At 36.9% G+C, this 20,130-nt stretch overlaps 1 protein-coding gene across 1 annotated transcript; it reads right to left on the minus strand.

The window, feature by feature from the left end:
• Positions 1-508: 508 nt before the first annotated feature.
• On the minus strand, positions 509-18,760 carry LOC140754985 (carboxylic ester hydrolase-like). Its single transcript, XM_073090147.1, has 16 exons — positions 18,629-18,760; positions 16,968-17,107; positions 16,248-16,390; positions 15,579-15,721; positions 14,868-15,053; positions 13,906-14,096; positions 12,280-12,448; positions 11,594-11,810; positions 10,266-10,375; positions 9,565-9,700; positions 8,898-9,061; positions 6,597-6,662; positions 4,973-5,142; positions 4,469-4,615; positions 3,863-4,129; positions 509-3,475 (listed from the first exon to the last, which is right to left on the minus strand). The coding sequence occupies exons 1-16, from the start codon at positions 18,711-18,713 to the stop codon at positions 3,338-3,340; spliced, it is 2,472 nt and encodes an 823-aa protein (XP_072946248.1). The 5' UTR covers positions 18,714-18,760; the 3' UTR covers positions 509-3,337.
• Between the last annotated feature and the right edge of the window lie 1,370 nt (positions 18,761-20,130).

Consider the following 20,130-nt stretch of genomic DNA (forward strand, 5'->3'; position numbering starts at 1 on the left):
AATCAATACAACTAAAAAGTATTTCTTTTTTGTTTTATTAACATACATCTCATAAATGAAACCAAAAGCATAATACATTTTTAGTATATTATCATTTTGGTCCTACTATATTTTTGAATATAGTTTAATGAATCAGATGTCTTATTAGATAATATACATTTGATGTTTCTCTGTTATATTTAAATACATAAAATTTTAGAACTTTCTTAGTAATTATTTTCTAGGTATTTGGAAAATAGGTGATTGATGTATTTAACAAATTGAAACGATTCGTTTTTATAAAATCGTATTTTATATTTTTTTATCAATTCTTTGATTCGAATCAATTTAAAAATTATTTTTTTGGACAAAACGTATCATTTCTATTACAGAGTTTTATGTTTTCCTTAATAATACGTACATACATGCATACTTTAAATTTATTTTAAATCGTGTAAGTTTCAATTAAAAAATGGACTATTATCTATAGGCCTATTTCAAAGGGATAAATAAAATAAAACAACGCATATATATAAAATAATCACACTTTATTTATTTTATTATAATATTCACGCGTATGAAAGTGTACTAAACTCAGATAACATACATTTGACAACACTTACATCTGTTATAACAATATTATTTCGCTTTTGCCAAATTTTATAAGCAAAAAAACGCGGTTATCATAAATATCTAGCAATAACATTACTTCATGCAAACTATAGCAAGCTGAAAGCTTATGCACTAGGTGTGCTACATAAAATAGAAGTTACTACGAAGCTACTTATTTAACTGTATTAGCCATAGATTAGTAAAGATACTTCGCCGCCTTGAAATTGAATGAAGCCACAAACGGCTTATTAGTAAGTTCTTTTTTTGAATTCTTATCAAATAAAAACATTTTTAGAGAAAATTTACGAATAAATAACTAATACTGCGTAATTTACATAATAAATAAATAATTATTTCAAATATTTTAGGGACATTTTAGCACGGAGACGTGGCAAAACTTTTGTACGCAACTATTTCAATTCTCAAAACTGGGTACATTTTCTTGTTAGGAGTGAGTAATCTTTACTAAGCTATGGTATTAGCAAATAGCTTAAATTTTAAATGTAGATAAAATTCAGTTTAAGAGTTTTAAGGAATTATTTTTATTTAATAATATAGGCAGTCAGATGAATATAAGATATCTAGGAAAACACCTAATTAAATGTATATTACGCCAAACTTTTTATTAATTGCTAAAATATAAATTCAAATATTATTACAGTGGCAGTTTATTTTTTTTGTTAATATACTATTTTTATTCTACACTTTAGACCATAATTGTTGCCCCATATTAATATACACTTAATTATAAGATAAACGCTAAATAAGAATGAATCCCCTTAAGCTAAAATTAAAAATAGGTTTCTATATTTTTTATATTCCCGCCATTATTAAACGTCATTCGATTGAACAATGAATTTTAAACTAACTTCAAATACTGGCAACATTATAATCTTCTACTCTTTGTCTCTGGCTGAAACGAAATTCAAATTGCACATTTACTTCCTTAGATTATTATTCTTTATCCAATTATTGAAGAAATTTAAGACGTCATTTCATTAAAAAATATCGTTTAAAATACATGAATAAACACGTCGATAGACCTAACATTATGTTTATTTAACAAGCTATTCAAGAAAATATAAAGGTGCCGCCACACTATGCCATACCATATTGTATAATATTATCTACGCTTGAAGCGCTTAAATCTTAATATATTTTAAGATCACAAGTATTAATAGTCTTAACCGATTTAGCAATAAATGTGACATTATTCATAAATAATACGATATTTCGGAATGAGATTTATAATAGATAATAAAGTATTTTTTATTGTAGTTTCCCCAAGAAATGCATTTAATTGGGACATAGACATAATACAGCTATAACATGATAATCATCTTATCTTATCGAATACTTACAAATATACCGTGTTACCAATAAATTTTATAACAGATCTTGACGCATACTTTGGTGTTATTAATTTTGAATTTCAATATTTAGGTTAGTTAGGGCCATGTCGGAGCTCGGGAAGACCCTCAGACTGAAATCGTCGACTGAATATGAGTGGTCACACTGTTTTAAGAATTAGTGACATCATATATCATGCCATGAAAATGGTGTAGATAGATGTACATTGTATAATGTTGCCCCATTTTAACAGGATGGCTAAATTACTCTAGTATTTCAATCCTACGGTTTTAACCCAGCTCCAACATTAAGGTTCTTTATTTCTACAGCTATTGAACGTGCCAGACACGTGCTGTGGCTTACAGAATACCGTTCTTGTATATTATGTGTATTATTTAGTGACAATCTGAAGTTACGGCCAAAAATAGGTTTTGGCCGAAGTTTCGGTTTCGGTCAGAAATCGACCATACCTTTCGGTTCAGTTTAGCGAAAATACATTTTACTGTGTCGAGCACGCTCAATATCTGTAAACTGATGTTTGTAAATATAATTGAACCTTTAACCTTAACTAATAATATTGAAAATCAATGACAAGCGAATATCTTATTACTATACTATATACTATTACTATATCTAGCTATTTAGTAGCACTTAAAATTTTGAGACTCCATCGCTTTGCTGTCGAATCTTCACTACACTTACACTAAAGAAGTCCATTGTCTTATTGATCATTGGGAAACACACAATGAGGATGAGATTTAGTAGAAGTCCTTTTTGACAACTTTGCACCGAACGTTACCGTAATAATTAGGTATCTTTAAGATGTTTCCAAGAAGTCTTGCCCTTTTTTGCATAGTCCGCGGTAATAACTGAGTAATTGGTGAAATATTACCCTGATGAACATGGCTAATAGTTTTGAAAGTGAAAAAAATTAAATATACAATTTTATTTCTTTTCTAAAAACACAAACGAGTTTCAAAATGGACTATATTTCTCGAAAAATAATGTTTTTAATTATTGATATCATTAAAAATGTTATTTAAACACTGCCTACGATTAGACAATCATACGTATACGATTTCGAACCGAAATACTATTACTGTCAATGAAGTAAATAAGATTAAGATAAACTCTTTGAAAATAAATATATTACGGGTTATGCATCTATCCTGTATATTTTAACACTGTAACCAGACATGTGATTACAATATAACGCATGTATATTTATTACCGTTTATGCAAAATAGCGTTAACCAAAGCGCGATTGGGTCTTAACTCCCGCTTGAACGCTTAGACAACGACCATCTTGTGGAAATGTGCTCTAAGAGTTACAGCAACGTCGATAAACAAAGTGTGCTTAGGATTCTTCTAAATCTGATTCCCATTGGCTACACCCCTAGTCATGTCTCTCGGCTAGCAAGTGTTCCCGCAGGGTGGTGATCTCCCGGTCAACGTTCTCGCGAGCGGCGGACTCGAAACACTCGAATTCCATCGTGTTGTACAGTTTTGGGATTTGAGAGAATTGGTTAAGAATCTGTAATGAATTTTTGTAGGATTAATAATAATGACGTTTACTGTAACAATTCCAGGAAAATATAGAGAAATAAGCCATTTACCATGACGATTAAGAATAAATGAATAAACAAAGATACAGAAATGCACGTTCATACATAAATTTGTGGATAAAGAAAACATGTAGATGGATGATAGATATTTTGCGCACAAGATTGACGAAGTGCATAACATTGTTTTCTAAAAATACATTCGTTCAAAAGTACCCTAAATAAAAATATAATAAATACCACAATGAAGCTGCCAAAGTGTACTCTTGGCTATGCATTCTATGGGTGGGAAGCCTCTTACTTAGCAAAGAGATATAAGTACAAAAGTATCAACACATAATAAGAAGGCAAAATCTGACCTTAAGTCTCAAATCCACATAGTTTTCATTCGATAATTTCGCATACTCCGCCCTGACGAGCTTCGCATGTGCATCGTACTCCTCTCTAGAGGCGGCTAGTACTGCCAGCTCACAGTCCCCAAACAGCTGCAGGTCTCGTAAGGGAGTAGGAGCGCTACTAGAGGTGATCACTCCGTGTTGTATGCCGGAGCCAGGCGCGGAGCCACAGCTACCGCACCACGCTTCATCGTCAGTTAAAAGAGATAGAACGTATGCTGTAAGGTCTTGCTGCAAAAAAGTAAGAGTATTTTTAATTAGGTTCAAAATGTAGTTATTTTTTTGTATGTGAACGTATTGAATACAAAGTCAAAGACTTGGTAAGTCTAGATTACGGGAATTTTGTTCATAAAAATTATTGTTCGTAGTAGACAATCTAGGCAAAATAGGAATTGCAGATATACTTTTAGGTAAACATTAAGAAATTTTTAGATATAGTTTTTTACCACTCAATATTTCTATACTTTTTTCCCATACCTACTTTCGACACATATTGGATCGAATAAAATCCAAATTCGATATGGAGACTCATAATGTCCTGAGCGTTCGTAAATACTATACAGAACTTACAGATTGAGGATGCAAAGGTAGTAAATCCGACAAAAGTTTAACGGTCAGCTCGGATGGTGTATGTCGAAGCACGATAGCCAGTTTGAAAGCGGCCGGATGCATGACGTCATCTATACCTTTCATCAGAAGATTCTGCCAGACCCCCGCCTGGAATTAAACAATTTATAAACTGATCATAAAAATGTATGTTATAGTAATTTAGATATACAGTTAATCAAGTTTCACGTTGTGCTTGCAGGAAATATTTAGAGGTTCAATTTGAATTATCAAAAAGGAATTTGGATTGGACTGGTTAGTTTCTCAACGAAAAACGAAAAACTCAACTTTACTATCATCCTTAATTAGCTGAAGATTCAAATTCAATCTGATTCCACGCGTTCATTTTTCACCTCACGATGAAAGAGTTTTTCGTAGATTATAACGAACATAAAAGGGCCCTAACTCAAAATCTACGTAAGAACGATCGCTGTACAATCTTCTAAAACCGTACGCAAGCAATTATACCTGATACGCCACGCAGTTCCTCAGGGAGTGCCACATGGAGTCAGGTGGCGCGGCCTCGACGATCTCCTTCCAGGCGTCGTCAGCGTTGGGCGCCACCAGCGTGTTGCACGCGCTGCGCCACATGCGCTCCGCCGCGCAGCCGTCGCGGGGCTCGCAACCGTCGCCCGAACCTGGAGATCAGGGGGTCGTATCATAAGTTAACTATTTCTTTTCTAGAATCACGTGATTCTAGTAAAGAAGGCTAACTATCCTCAGTCATGTTATATAATTTAGATTTCTTTATAATATAATATAATAGTAGCAAACGAGCAAGCAGTCCATCTGATGGTAAGTGGCCAACGTCGCGCATAGACGACTGTAATCAAATTCAGATAGAATTCAAATCCTAACCGAGTTCGGCCTCAAATTCGTTTTACTACTGAGGACAAAGTTAGAATGCGTCATAAATGTTTTTCCCCTACCGCACCCTTGAAACCATAACACAACAATGCGTAAAGCTGTTATTTATAGGTAGACATTCGTGTTACTCCAGACTATTGAGCTTTTAGTGTGAATTGAAAATCTGTACAAATAGGTAATGCTATTTATTTCTGAATAAATATTATAGTAACTTGGGTAACATCCTAAATCTGAACAATAGGCAGCAGATTTGATTTAAATTGACAATGACGCTATTTTGCAATTCAATAATGTATTCTTTTCAGTTAGGTTATCGGTAAGAATAATGGCCACATTTCAAAATAGAACCACACAAAGGAAGTTTAAGATCAGAACAACAACTTACGATAACCCATGAATACATGAATGTGTAACACTGATATATCCTTGAGATTTAATTCAGTAAACAACGACTTGTCTGCATATTTACATTTCAATAAAAGTTTACGGCTCCAAATCTGTTTTTACAAAACATTTCAAGATTTGCGCGCCATTTTTTATAACAGAATTCAATAAGGCCATTGATTTACATATTAACACACGGTTTTATTCGTTTCGTGTTGTCGCAAATTATTTTCAAAATATTTCAATAAATCGAACTTCGCACAGTCGTTTAGTTTGATATAAGACTTTACATTAATTAACTAGTTATAAAATGCATGTAAAATTTATATAACCTTCATACAGCGCCATCTGTTTTATCAAATATAAATCAACTCATAAACGAAATAACACTTGCTGAGTAATAATGAACTGTGGATCTAAAAATGTAGCAAGCTAACATAAAGTTATGTAAGTAAACAATAAATAATTAACTTGATGAGAAATACATTTATAAAACAAGGACAACTTATATAAATAAAGTAAATGGATATGTAATTAACAAAAAATACTACTAGATTAGATAAATTCTACTAGAATCTACCAGATTAAATAAATTAGTAAAAAATAATCTTCTAAGTAGTTATACTCATAACCACGTATGTGGCGGCACCCTAATAATAATATTGACGTTTAAAAATTAAACTGTAGGATTAAAATTACTTCAAGATTTCAGCAAAAGTAAAAAAGTCTAAAAAAAAAAATAAAAATAAATAACATTACTTTTGAATATAATTCGCAACTTACGTTATGCAGATGTTTTTTTCCATAAAAACCATAAACAAACATACAAGAATATAATCACCTATGCTGAGAGTTCTCCACCAGTTAATATCCATCTTGTAACCTTTTTGTTTCCTTTTGTGAAAAACTGAAACGTAAAAAATCCTTTTAAATATTTCGGAAAAATAATTGTAATAAAATTTTATTTGACGATACGGGGTAACGGAACGTCGTCGCTTCTACATCAATACCACTCAATGACAATTTCGCGAAATATATTTCTTATAGATTTATTTGACGTTAGTTCACAGTGATACTTACATGGTCGCGTCCAGTGTACGTCTGGGCGACTATAGGTGTTTTACCACGTAATATAGGCCAATATTTGTGATGAAATGTCGCTAAAAATTTATTTCCGAACGTGACAGCGGCGTAGGGCGCGCTCAAGTGTCATGGCGGCAGCGCGTTCCCGGCCGGAGGGGAGTTGAATACAGTGCTGGCGGCAGCAATATCGATAAAATAATATTGAAGAATTAAATTTGCTTTTTTCTTCGTCAATACATTATTGTCCCACTAATAAGCAGGGTTCTCCAGTCACTCAATGGAGTGACATTGCCAAGTGCGAATTTGTAGACATCAGACACCTTTACGAAAAATTTTCAATTACTTTTCTAATACTAGTGTTTTAACTATCTAGCTATTATGCTACATATTGCGTGCAAAATCTTTGAAGCATTGATTAAAATGTCAAAAAATCTCGTAAATTACAATGAAAACTCTGAAAATAATAAAATTAAATATTAATCACAATGTGTACATAATAAACAAATCCGAACTTTTTTTAAATCGAAATATAAATTGAAGGACGTTGATTTAGCTTTATTGATATAAGCTATCATAGTTATACTGTATTATGATCCGTTTATCGATGGCTATCGTAACGAATAACAATACATGCGACCGGTCAATGAACCTTCTGCGTTACTAACACTAGCTGCTCTCTCCCCACAGAAAGAATTGCTTGCTTTTTAGTTTCTAATGGCTATTTACCAAACAATACTGTATTTTGTTTCATTAGATAACGTTATACAAAAAAATATGTGTATTAACTAATTATTGGCTTATATTTTTATGTTTTTTTAAATAATACAAATAAAATGTAATATTGTCTTATTTTATGAATTTATAATTGCAAATAAATAATAAATTAAGTTAATGATCTTTTGCAAAACTATATCAATAATAATAAGTACATTATTATACGATATACGATATATGGCCTTACTTTTATTAACAATAATTAAAGTTTATTTCGACCTAATATAATAGGGAATTACTTATCGATAATTTTGGTTATTACGTCACATCACTTTTTCGAAGGGGATGGAGGTAAATAAAATTACGCATGCGCCAGGGCGACTTAGCATAAATGACAGTTCCAACCGAATTTATACTCTATACAAAAATATTACAGTTTAATTTCTTTCTTGCACAAATGTATTTTCAAGGACAATGTTGCCGACTGTTTTAGGTAGGTCAAGTAGGCTGTATTCATACCGCAAAAATAAAGCAATTACTGGCTCTGATTTTGTTTTTCAGTTTCGTTTACACGTCCGTCATTAAGCAATTAATAATCAATGTATCCAATGCTTTATCTACAAAAAATTGCTATTTAGGTAGTAGGCAAAACTCGGATAATAATGACTATTTTTTTTTTTATAATATAAGAGTAGCAGACGAGCATGCAGTCCACCTGATGGTAAGCTACTGCCGCCCATGGACATTTGTAATCAACCTCAGATAGGATTAGATATTCCTAGCTGAGGTCGGCCACAGATGCGCCGCTACCCCTGAGTACTAAGCTGGAACGCCTCGGAAAAGTCTGTCTCCCTTACCACACCCTTCAAACCGGAACACAGCAGCGCCTAACACTGCTGTTATAAGGTAGAAATAGGTGTGGCGGTGGTGCCGCCGGAGTCGAACCACAAAGGGTTCTACTACCTTCTAAATAATGACTAATGTGTGCTAATCCACAATTTACTTGGCTTATTTAAGATGCTTAGATTAGAACCTGCTAATAATTATTGCAACTATATTTATATTGTAGTGGTATGTAAACGGCGTTATTAAATTGATGCTTAAAACTTTTATAGCAACTTATTTGACTTGAAATTGGTGCAACGCCATCTAATGATTACAATTTTTAAAAGAGTTTAACTATTTTTTATTGCTTTTTTTAAACATTGATTTTTATTCCAACATATTTTAACTTACTTATTAGTTAGTTATAACTTATTTGATGCGAGTGAGAAACAAAGAAAAAAGGAGTTTTATCAATACATTTATTAATTTGTATGCATATCTATATCTTAATTTAATCAGTATTGTATTGGATATAGTTCTTCCCAGACACCAAAGCGTTCTTCAGAAAGATTTTCATGTGTGGTGAGAGCCGGGTCCATGCGTAAGTAGGTACGTTTGTCTGGAGTCATGGGTGGCCACTGAAGCGCGCTCAGCTCGGGGGTGTCGCCTCGGGGGTTCGGGTCCCTGGAGGATAAAATGAGTGTGTTTAGTATGTTTTTTTATACTATTGAAGAAGCAAACGAGCATGAAATTGATGGTAAGCGGCTTCTGTCGTCCATGGACATCTGTAATCAACCCGGATCAAGGATTAGTTTCCTACCGAGTTCAGCCATAGATTATTTTTTATATAATATAGGAGTAGCAGACGAGCATGCAGTCCACCTGATGGTAAGTGGCTACTGCCGTCCATGGACATCTGAAATCAACCAGATAGGATTAGATTCCTACTTGAGGTTGGCCCCAGATGCGCCGCTACCCTTGAGGACTAAGCCAGAACGCCTCGGAAAAGTAAGTCTCCCTTACCACACCCTTCAAACCAGAACACAGCAGCGCTTAACAATGCTGTTAGTAGGCATAAATAGGTGTGGCGGTGGTGCCGCCGGAGTCGAACCACAAAGGGCTCTATCACCTTTAAAATAGGCGTAGAATTAGACACTTAAGGGTAACCCAACAAGGATCAGACATACCCATATCTAGCGAAGTTGTACCACACAGCGGTCATGATGTCCACCATCTTGGAGTCCCGGCTGTCGTCTACGGGGATCTCCGGGAAACGGTAGCTCAGCGTGAACAAGTAGATCAGGTCATCATGGTGAGCCGACGCTAGAATAAATTGCTATTTAGTTCTGGCAGGCACTTTGTAACGACGACGTATTCACAAAATAATAGATGAATTATTCATATATTGTATATATTGCTATTTAGTTTATACAGGCACTTTGTAATGATACTGTGCTCATGAAATAACTAATCTTCTAGAGTTATGCAGTCATGTATTGTTCCATTGCTGGATACGCATCTTTTCAGAGTATGAGGGGTATAGGCCATAGGATGTGGTGTTAGTCAAATACGGTTTCGTAGACTTCACATCTCTAATCTCTTAAAGAACCCATGAGTATAAGTTACGCGTATATCAAATTTCCTCACGATATCTTCTTACAACGTTTTGATAATTCATTCATTATATCTATATGTGCGTATGTGCATATAGCTTAGAAGAATCAGAGGTGCCTAGCGTACCTGAGATTTGTACTTTGGACCCCCAAAAGTCAACCACTAAGGCTACCACTGCGTTTATCGATAAATTAAAAAAATACTGGATTAATTTCGACGGTACCTACTAGCTACATATTGAAACACACGAATGAAAAAGCTTCAAAAACCTTACCAACAGGTTTCTTAGTATCACGGGCTTCATAGTGGCTGTGGTTGCCGACGTGTGCGAACTCATAGTAGTAAACTGGTTGTGGCGAATGACGACACATTAAGTTTGCCATCCTGTAAAAATATTCAAGAATAAATTAAACACATGTGAGGTATAGTATTTTTGCCGCGTACGTGTAATATGAGCAAAATGAACTTCTTCCTGAGGTATTCCCTCAGGACTATGACAGGTGAATGACAGGTTGAAGGTGGTAGAACCCTTTGTGGTTTGACTCCGGCGGCACCACCGCCACACCTATTTCTGCCTAATAACAGCAGTATTAGGCTCTGCTGTGTTCCGTTTTGAAGGGTGTGGTAAGGGAGAAATACTTTTCCGAGGCGTTCCAGCTTAGTCCACAGGGGTAGTGGCGCATCTGTGGCCGACCTCAGGTAGGAATATCTAATCCTCTCTGGGGTTGATTACAGATGTCCATGGGCGGCAGTAGCCACTTACCATCAGGTGGACTGCATGCTCGTCTGCTACTCCTATATTATAAAAAAAAACATGGGGCTCTTCAAGAGGGGTGTAAAATGAGCTCTCCTTTAAAGCCGGCGATGCATTAGCGACTCCTCTGGTGTTGCAAATGTCCATAGGCGACGGTAACAGCTTGCCAGCAGGTAGCCCATCTGCCTTAACGTTAGGTTAAATATAAAAAAGTGCGAATTGGTAGACTTCACATACCTTTAAAAACTTTTTTTTAAGATATCTCAGGTTTTAAATTCTAATACGCACATAATTTTTCAAACATCAGACGTAAGTGATTAATTAAGCGCCGAGATTTAAACCGTACGGCTATCACTGTTTTATTTTATCTTCATGTTGTCTATAGAAGATATAAAATTATACAGTAAATCCTTACTAATATTATAAATCCGAAAGTAACTCTGCCTGTCTGTCTGTCTGTCTGTCTGTCTGTCTGCCTGTCTGTCTGTCTGGTTGTCTCTTCTTCACGCCTAGACCACTGATCCGATTTTAATGAAATTTTGTTCAAAGATAGTCTGAGACCCGAGAAAGGACATAGGATAGTTTTTATCCCGGAAATCCCACGGGAACTAGGGATGGCGATCTAAGATCGATTAATCTTAGAATCGATCTTTTGGACCCAAAACATTGATTATTTTAATCGATATTAGTAAGGATTGAGTCGTAAACTATGAATTTGATCAAGTGATGATCTTTAGCAAAGTTGAAGGTACGTATTTTCAGTTTTATGTATGTTAATATGTTATATTATTTTCTTTTAAACGCGGGCGAAGCCGCGGACAAAAAACTAGTTCTATAAATAACCCCACCTGTGTATAGGAAAACTCGTAATACTATCAGCATACAGCCGCCCCAGTGCCTTAGCGCTCGCGTCATCATCAGCAAGGGTTCGGTTATGAAGATACTCCTCCTTCAGCCTCCGTACAGCTGGGTACGGCTTGTCTCGTGGCAGCATGAACGAGATCGGTGCTACGCGGTCCCAGTCCTCGTTGAATTGCTTGCGAAGAGTTTCGTTGCGGAGTGGGTCTGTAAGAAAATATAGATGTCAATCATATCTGAATAATCTAGAATTCTAGACGATGGCGATGTATGCAGATATAATCATTATATGAAATTGAAACGTTGACGTTAAAATTTTTGGGGCGATTAGGAAAAATGATGATAATTTTTTACAAAATATAAAAACACACAACCAACAATGTGGAAATAACAAATTCCATCTGATGGTAATCACTGCCGTCTATGGACATCTATAATCAACCCCAGATATGTTTAGAGACCTGAGTACGACCTTCGGTGCGTAGCTAGCCCTCAGGAAAGGCCTTATCACATCCATCAAACCAGAACACAGAAGCGCTCAACACTGCTGTTATCAGGCAGAAATTGGTAAAGCGGTGATGCCTTCGAAGTCAAACCATAAAGGATTCTTAACCGACTTATCACCTTTCTATTCTCATCTATGTCATCTCATTATAGCACTATATCCTTAACTCACTATAAGCCAGCCAGAAGAACTCATCAGTGGTAGTGCCAATGATGAAAGGAACCGCATGCATCTTGTTCTCTCTGATGGCGTCCATGGGCTGGATAGGCAAGAAGCGCTCCTGCCCGAAGTCTGGTTCCACCACCGGAGTGTAGATACCCAGGGGGTCGAAACCAAATTCCTGGAAATAATGTATAAAAATAACCAAATGTTATGTTTTTATAAACCAAACCTAATCAAAAGTAAATTTTTCAACAACAATATATCTACAGCCACTTCCCAAGGTGTTTCGTTATGAAAAAAACTCATAACGCATATCTTAAAAATAAATGTTATCTACAATGATAAACTAACCAAATGGAACATGTGGAGCTGGAGGTACTTCAGAAGTCACCGTTTTATCTGCCATATAATCACTTACTTTAAAGCACAAAATAAAAACGAACAGAAGGCAATCTTCATACAAAGCAACCTCGAGCAACGCTACATAGACACCGCTCACCGACACGTTATCTCGGGGGGACTCGGGCGCGTACATGCGCGACTGTCAGTCCGCTTCTGACACGCTTTTGGAACTGTTTTGTGCAAGAAATGGAGCAAAAAGAAAGTTACTAATAGAGGCAGCCATCTTAGTTCTCAGGAGTGGTAACATATTGACCTCTGTTCTACGTGGATTTGATTACAAATGGCCATGAGCGGCAAGAGATACCTCAACTCTACTAGGCATACATATTAAGCAGGAATAGGCGTGGTGATAGTACCCAAAATAGATCACGTGTTTAATGTAATGGAATCATTGTTTTTAATCAATAACAGGTTATTTAGAAATTTATGTTTTTATAACTACTATTTTATGTAAATTCTCCCCAAAACATATCCGTTAAGTAACATTCTCTGATAACAAAGTAAGTACATATTTAATTACTTTATTTTGCATACGTATTAGACTTCTAACTCAGAACGCCATTTTATTTACTTGTTTATTTTGGCTTTAGTTTCCGAATTGATTCAAGAAATTTCTCTAGATATGATGAGCCCATAAGATCAAAGGCGAATCACAAGTTTCGTTTGAATTTAATTTCTTGAATGGAAGACATAGAGGACTTCTAGACTAGAATCCTGATGGTCTTACGAATTTTCTAGACTATGTAGACCACAGTTTGATATCATCATCATCATCATCAACCCACTACCACTATTGTCCCACTACTGGGCACGGGTCCCTTCTCAGAATGAGAAGGTTTAGGCCATAGTCCATCACGCTGGCCAAGTGCGTATTGGTAGTCTTCACATACCTTTGAGATTTTTTTTATAAATTTCTCAAGTATGCAGGTTTCCTCCCGATGTTTTCCTTCACCGTTTTAGCAAGTGATAATAATAATTTATTTCTAATACGCACATAATTACGAAAAATCAAAAGTGCGTGCATGGGATTTGAACCTCGAACCCCTCGATCGAGAGGCCGAGTTTCTTAACCACTAGGCTATCATTGCTCTAGTTTGATATAAAATTAACGAGCATGCAGTCAACTTGATGGTAAGTGAACATGTTCTACCTGAAGCCGAACATAGATGCAATGCCAGTCCTGAAAACTAAAATGGTCGTTTCATATCCAATTTTTATAACAGAAACCCTTACATTATAAATAGGTCGTGACCTTCCAATATCTCTCCAATCCTTAGTCTTCAAGCAGTCGATCATGGCCTTGGTGGTGTCTGTAGAACAGTTGAGGTAAGCCGCCTGCTTCACCGCTAGATGGCGCTGGTGGGTTGGGTTCGGGATCTTCAGTGTCGCAGAGCCGCTCATGGCTATACCTCGATGAAATAGACCTTGAAGAAAATAAAAGTGGAGCCGGCGGTCAGAAGGATATTCAGTCTCTTGGATATCAAGTTATGTAGCTTTTAAAACCCTTTTTTCTATTTTTTTATAATATCGGAGTAGCAGACGAGCATGCAGTCCACCTGATGTAAGTGGCTACTGCCGCCCAAGGACATATGTAATCAACCCCACATATGATTAGATATTACTACTCGTACCTGAGGTCGGCCATAGACTGCGCCACTACCCCTGAGGACTAAGCTGGAACGCCTCGGAAAAGTATTTCTACTTTACCACACTCTTCAAACTATAACACAGCAGCGTCTAACGGTGCTGTTATGAGGCAGAAGTAGTTGTGGCGGTGGTGCCGTCGGAGTCGAAACACAAAGGGTACCTTCATTTCCTTTCGACACTCTTATCACCGTACTAGGATTCTTTACGTCGAAGGAGGTATGGTTAATGCACATACACAAAAACAAACACCCAGACCCAGATTCCCAATATAAATTCATCATTATGGTTATTTAATCGGTCGAAGATCGAACCTGGAACTCTGCTGTCAAACTCGCATGGGGATTCCGTCGAGAGAGTCATAACTCTCATCATTTTGTTTTGTACAAAATGAATGAAAATATCTAAAAAAGACAGTTAAAAAAATCCTATCGCATGATGACGTCATGAGTGGCATGATTGGTATTAAAAGTCAAATGCCTACAGCTCTTTTCACTCTTAACCCTTAACTTACCTTAACCCTCTCCGTTCTTTTCATTCTTAACCCTTACCTTTGGACATAGGTGAGATCATATGCAGCATGACACTGATAGAGCCGGCGCTGCAGCCCGCGATGGTCACCTGCTTGGGGTCCCCTCCGAAGGCCCCGATGTGTTCCTGCACCCACTTTAGAGCGGCCACCTGGTCCTTGAAGCCGAGGTTGCCTGGAGCTAAAGCATCACCCGTGCTGATGAAGCCTGGAAGAGAGTGAAGAACATTAAAAAAGTAACGAAAATTTTATATCTAAGGTCTAAATGCAAATCAAGATTTAAAATCTTGACCATTTCTCCTTGATGGCTTTCAATAAAGTACAGTAATATTTAATAAGGAAAAGCTAACAAATTAATATATTAATACTTACTCATGCATTTTATTTTTCAGTGGTGACCCATCTCATGGATGGAATCATACTATTGTACTTAACTTCGCAGATCACTAACAGTATTACAGAAATGAAAGAGAATCGTCTATCCCTTCGTCATAACTTAGGATTCCAATACTGGACACACGGCTCTTCTAAATTATCACGTTGCTAAGCGTTTTAAAGACAGTAATAAATTGATAACTTTGCAAACGAATACATTCGAATTCAGAACCTCCTCTTTTTTCAAGTTAGTTAAAATGCTACTGCCCATAATCTGAATTTATTCTTAGTCACCTTTAATACTTTAGAAAGAGATGGACTAATTGAAGAAGAAGATATACTAAGCTCATAAGCTTACCAAGAGTCCCAAGCCTGTAGTTCATGGTAACAAGTACGACGTCCCGGTCGAGCAGGTAGTGCGGGCCGGCGAGGTCGCTGCGCCCCGTCATGGAGTAAAAGCCGCCGGGGTGAATGTAGAAGATCACTGGCAAGCGCTTGGATCTGAACATATTTTTCAAATATTTTAGTAAAAAAAACTTTAATATATTTGAAAGAAGAACCAGTTTGGTAAGTTAAGAAAACGCTACACGTATTTCTGAAGCAGTTCTTGTATTTCAGTTGAAGGGTATTTACATTTGGGAGTTTGGGACGGTCATTATAGTCTTCCGAAAGTGTGGGTGGTAAGTGAGGAACGCATAAGGGGTTCGCAAAAAATCGTGAAGTCGCAATAAAATAGATAAATGTTTGAAAACTGGGTTTTTACCCCAAACCTATCGTAGTGTTGCCATTTTATAATATAGGAGCAGCAGACGAGCACGCAGTCAACCTAATGGTAAGTGACTACTGCCGCCCATGGACATCTGTAATCAATGCCAGATAAGATTAGTGATTAGTTCTTTGTTTCGGTGGAACGGTGTAGAATAGAAATAGAATCCCACTTTGATATATTTTCTTTGTTATTGAGACTTCGTGACTCTTTGCGGCCCTCTTATACCTTCCTTAATTGCCAGCAACCAGGGATACCCACTTGTCACGATCAGCTGGCGTATACACATTGATCCTAAGGCAGTCCTCATCCACATAGTATCCCGGAGAGGCTCGTATTGGACACGCTGGACCATCTTTGGTCGCGTCCACTGGATCTCTGTAGTTGTAAATCAGCCTTGGTGGCTGAAATTATTTAAAAGAATATTGGTTTGACTGTAACTGGTAGTTGCATCAAGCAGCTGTATCAAGAATATTATCACCAAACAAAAGAGAGATTTAGTTGGGTTCGAAGGAATTACATTGGTCATCATCCAATCCATAAAGATTTGCCGTTAAAACAAGTAGAGTCCGCGCCAAACTGCTAGTCCGCTCTGAAGTTGTTGCGCGCAGGTGTAGTCAGAGAACCAATGAGGTCGAACACAACTACAAGCATATACTCTGTAGCAACAGCAAGGGCACACTAACACAGCTATGTACCCGCGGGCGAGAGCGGGCTAAGAGGGTGCCGGGGGGGTTCCGTGCTATCTTCGTCCCGCTAATATCTACAAGTTGCTGTTGCGACGCGACTCGTTTCTATATTCAGAGCAGACTAGAAGTTTGGCGCGGACTATAACAAACTAATAATTAATTTCTAATACGTTTATAAGGTGCCTCGGATTTGAACCTTGGACCCCTCGTTCGAATTTCATCCACTAGGCTATAATTGCTCAAAAAAGGTTGTTTAGTTAAAATTGTCAATTGTTAGTTTATATTTGCTTACCTGAAACCTAAGTTCCCCAACCGGTGGCTCAGCGTACCGAATCCCTCGGTAGGTCTCAATCAGCCGGCCCCGCCTCGTCTTGTTGAACACACCCACGAAATAACCCCCATATGACTCGGATACTGGTTGCTTTCGCGTTTCTGAGGAGAGCATTGTGTCAAGTATGAAAATTATTCGACTTGATTCACCGTTTAACTAAATTATTTTTTTAGCAAACGAGCATGGAGTCCATCTGTTTAGTGACTAGATACTGCCGCCCATGGACATTTGTTATCAACCCCAGATAAGATTCCTACCTGAGGTCAGCCATAGATGCGCCGCTACCCTTGCGGATTAGACTGGAATGGCTTGGTAAAGAGTGTCTCCCTTACCACACCCTTCAGACCGGAATACAGCAGCGCTTAACACTGCTGTTATGATAGAAATAGGTGTGACGGTGGTGACACCGGAGTCGAACCACAAAGGGTTCTAACTTCAATATTTTTATGTAAAGAGCATGGTAAGGCACTTATTTAAAGTAAGGCGTTGCAAATTAGTTTGCAAGAATACCGCATGAGTGATCGACTTCAAATACAATGTCTATTTTATATGGAGTAAGCTTAATAGATATCATCTAAATATATATAACTCAAATGTGACTGACTGACATAGTAATCTATCAACGCACAGCCCAAACCACTGGATTGATCGGGCTGAAATTTGGCATGCAGGTAGGTGTTATGTCGTAGGCATCCGCTAAGAAAGGATTCTGATCAATACTACCCCAAGGGGATCAAATAGGGGATGAAAATTTTACTTTATAATGCGAGCGAAGCCGCGGGCAAAAGCTCGTAATATTATAAACTTGATATTGGTCTAGTTGCATTCTGATTTGATGGTTGTAAGGCATCGTCACTTAAAATGTAGGAAGCGTTCCTTGTTACTGGACAAGGTAGCGCCGAATTTATGATCTAATTTATATCCATTTCTGTATTTGGAGCAAGTCACAGATGGGTGACGGTGACTATGTAACCTTAGATTTATGATTAAAAATATGTATTGGGGACATCGATTCAATGCTCACATGTCGTCTAAAAATTTCTTTAGTATAAAAGCAACAATATAAAGTTTTGTTTTGTTTTACTTTTTAATAATCATTTATTTTTATCACAATTAATTAAATTTACAAAATATAATCTATCTAACTATTTACAAACTATAAATCTATATACAATATATACAAAAAATATAATTTAAACAAAAAAAGAAATATTAAAACTTAAGGAAATATAAAAAATTAAATATAAAACAATGAGTCCAAATCACTGCCTCCCGGTAGAGTCCCAAGAATGCTGGCCGCGTTGCCACGTTGTATGGCCAAACTTATTATTTCTTTCTTTTTCTTTGTTTTGTGAAAGTGTACTTTTTTCAGAATGACTAGAAAGTATAGAGCGAACCTACAGGGTACGAACATAGGCACATGTGAGAATTAGAGATTAGGCAGATTAGAACAGAGACCCTATACTGATCAGTAATATTGAAGTACAGTTCTTACAAAAATATTAGCGGCATGGAAGCACTCTGCTTACTATTAGTCTGTGGTCATTTTACTTTCAAACATTCTAACTCCAAAGATTTATATTTCCTAGTATTGCATTGTGTTGTAAATCGCTATAACTAACCTGTTTTCGATGTAACCGGCTCATTATATGCATACACACACACAAAACAACATAAAACTATACAAATCACTCTCGTCTGATCCATTTTCCTCAAAGGTCCGTCACCTACTGACTACAATATTAATGAATGCGTCTTATATATGGGTTCTGTATTGATGCAATGTATACAAACTTGAATGATGAAGATAAACATGACTTGAGATGAAAAATAAATGATCTTAAATAATTTGGTCTTTGTTGTGGTTTAGGATTCAAGACCTTTTTTTTTTTTTTTTGTTTTCGAGGGGGAAACCTTCGAAAGGTACCCGGTGCCGTGGGAGCGACACAGAGTTATGTGGGATTCTTACCGCACTAAAACCCCCCCGGTGGCCGTCCTCGGCGCTGCGTAAAGGACTCCGGGATCTCCAGAGGAACGCAACCGGAGTCCTCTTAGCGCGTTGCCCCGTCGGGCTCCGTCCAGGTGAGCATGCCGCTCGCCGCACCGTCTGTTGTACACGACGGTATGCGACCACACATACCGCCGTCCTTCCCGGGGTTGCTGGCCGGGCGGTTTGAGCTCCCACTCTTGCCGCCCGCAACCCCGGAAGCCCCTTTTAGTCGCCTCTTACGACAGGCAGGGGATACCGTAGCCCTATTCTGGTCCCGGAACTACAGGGACAAGGATTCAAGACCCAGAAAAATTAAAACTTTTTCGTCGAAGTTATTTGCATGTTATAAAATGTGAACGAATATAATATACTCAAAAATCTGGCAAGGCAACTAAAAGTTCTTCAAAAGTACTTAAAGGTGAATGAACTTTACAGATAACGCCTCTACCAAAGGTCAAAAGTTCATATTGTCTAGTATGAAGAAAAAAGCATATTTCGATATCTGGTAGGCTAAAGATTGGATAGATAGATTATTAATAATGGACATAAGTTAGGATGTAAGTAACTTTACTAATAAGCACTAAAAGTAAGCCACTCCCTGTATTTCTCGTGAAATAATTCCCAATATTTTTATGTATTTTTTGTTGAACCATTTCCAAGATTACAAACTTGTTATTTGTAAAAAGTTATAGCATTTTGGTATGATAAGTAGTGAGCTTAGTAATCTTATGATCAACCTTTCATTTGCTTCGTCGTAACCGGTTATAAAAATCGTATCTTTGTTTTGAAAAACTGCATGCAAATAGTTCTTCTGTACTCCACTAGATGTCGCTACTGGTGTCATAATGGTAACAAAACACCATTTAATATGATTTCACATTTACAATTGAATTATGCATTATCATACATTTAGATTAAGTAACTCTTTACTAAACTTATAATTTAAAATTAGGTTAGGTTGAAATTCGGCCTCTCGATTGTCCGAGGTTCAAATCTTAGGCCCACGGACCTAGTGCTTAGGCCCCTCTGATTTGTCAAAGTTACATGCGTATTAGAAATTAATTATCATTTGCTATAATGGTGAAGGAAAACATCGTGAGGAAACCGGCATACCCTAAAAATCTTACAAAAAAA

The sequence above is a fragment of the Epargyreus clarus genome, unplaced genomic scaffold (genome assembly GCF_041222505.1).
Source record: "Epargyreus clarus isolate Ecla_fem2 unplaced genomic scaffold, WU_Ecla_fem_2.2 ptg000032l, whole genome shotgun sequence".
NCBI lineage: Eukaryota > Metazoa > Arthropoda > Insecta > Lepidoptera > Hesperiidae > Epargyreus > Epargyreus clarus.

Bases quoted from the DNA above. Each gene is read 5' to 3' on its own strand.
- LOC140754985 (XM_073090147.1), bottom strand. From the start codon at position 18,713: ATGGATCAGACGAGAGTGATTTGTATAGTTTTATGTTGTTTTGTGTGT. The intron at 10,376-11,593 runs GTGGGGTTATTT...ATATTTTTACAG, and splicing joins ACGAGTTTTCCTATACACAG to GATGGCAAACTTAATGTGTC. The intron at 5,143-6,596 runs GTGATTATATTC...CCTGATCTCCAG, and splicing joins GTGGAGAACTCTCAGCATAG to GTTCGGGCGACGGTTGCGAG.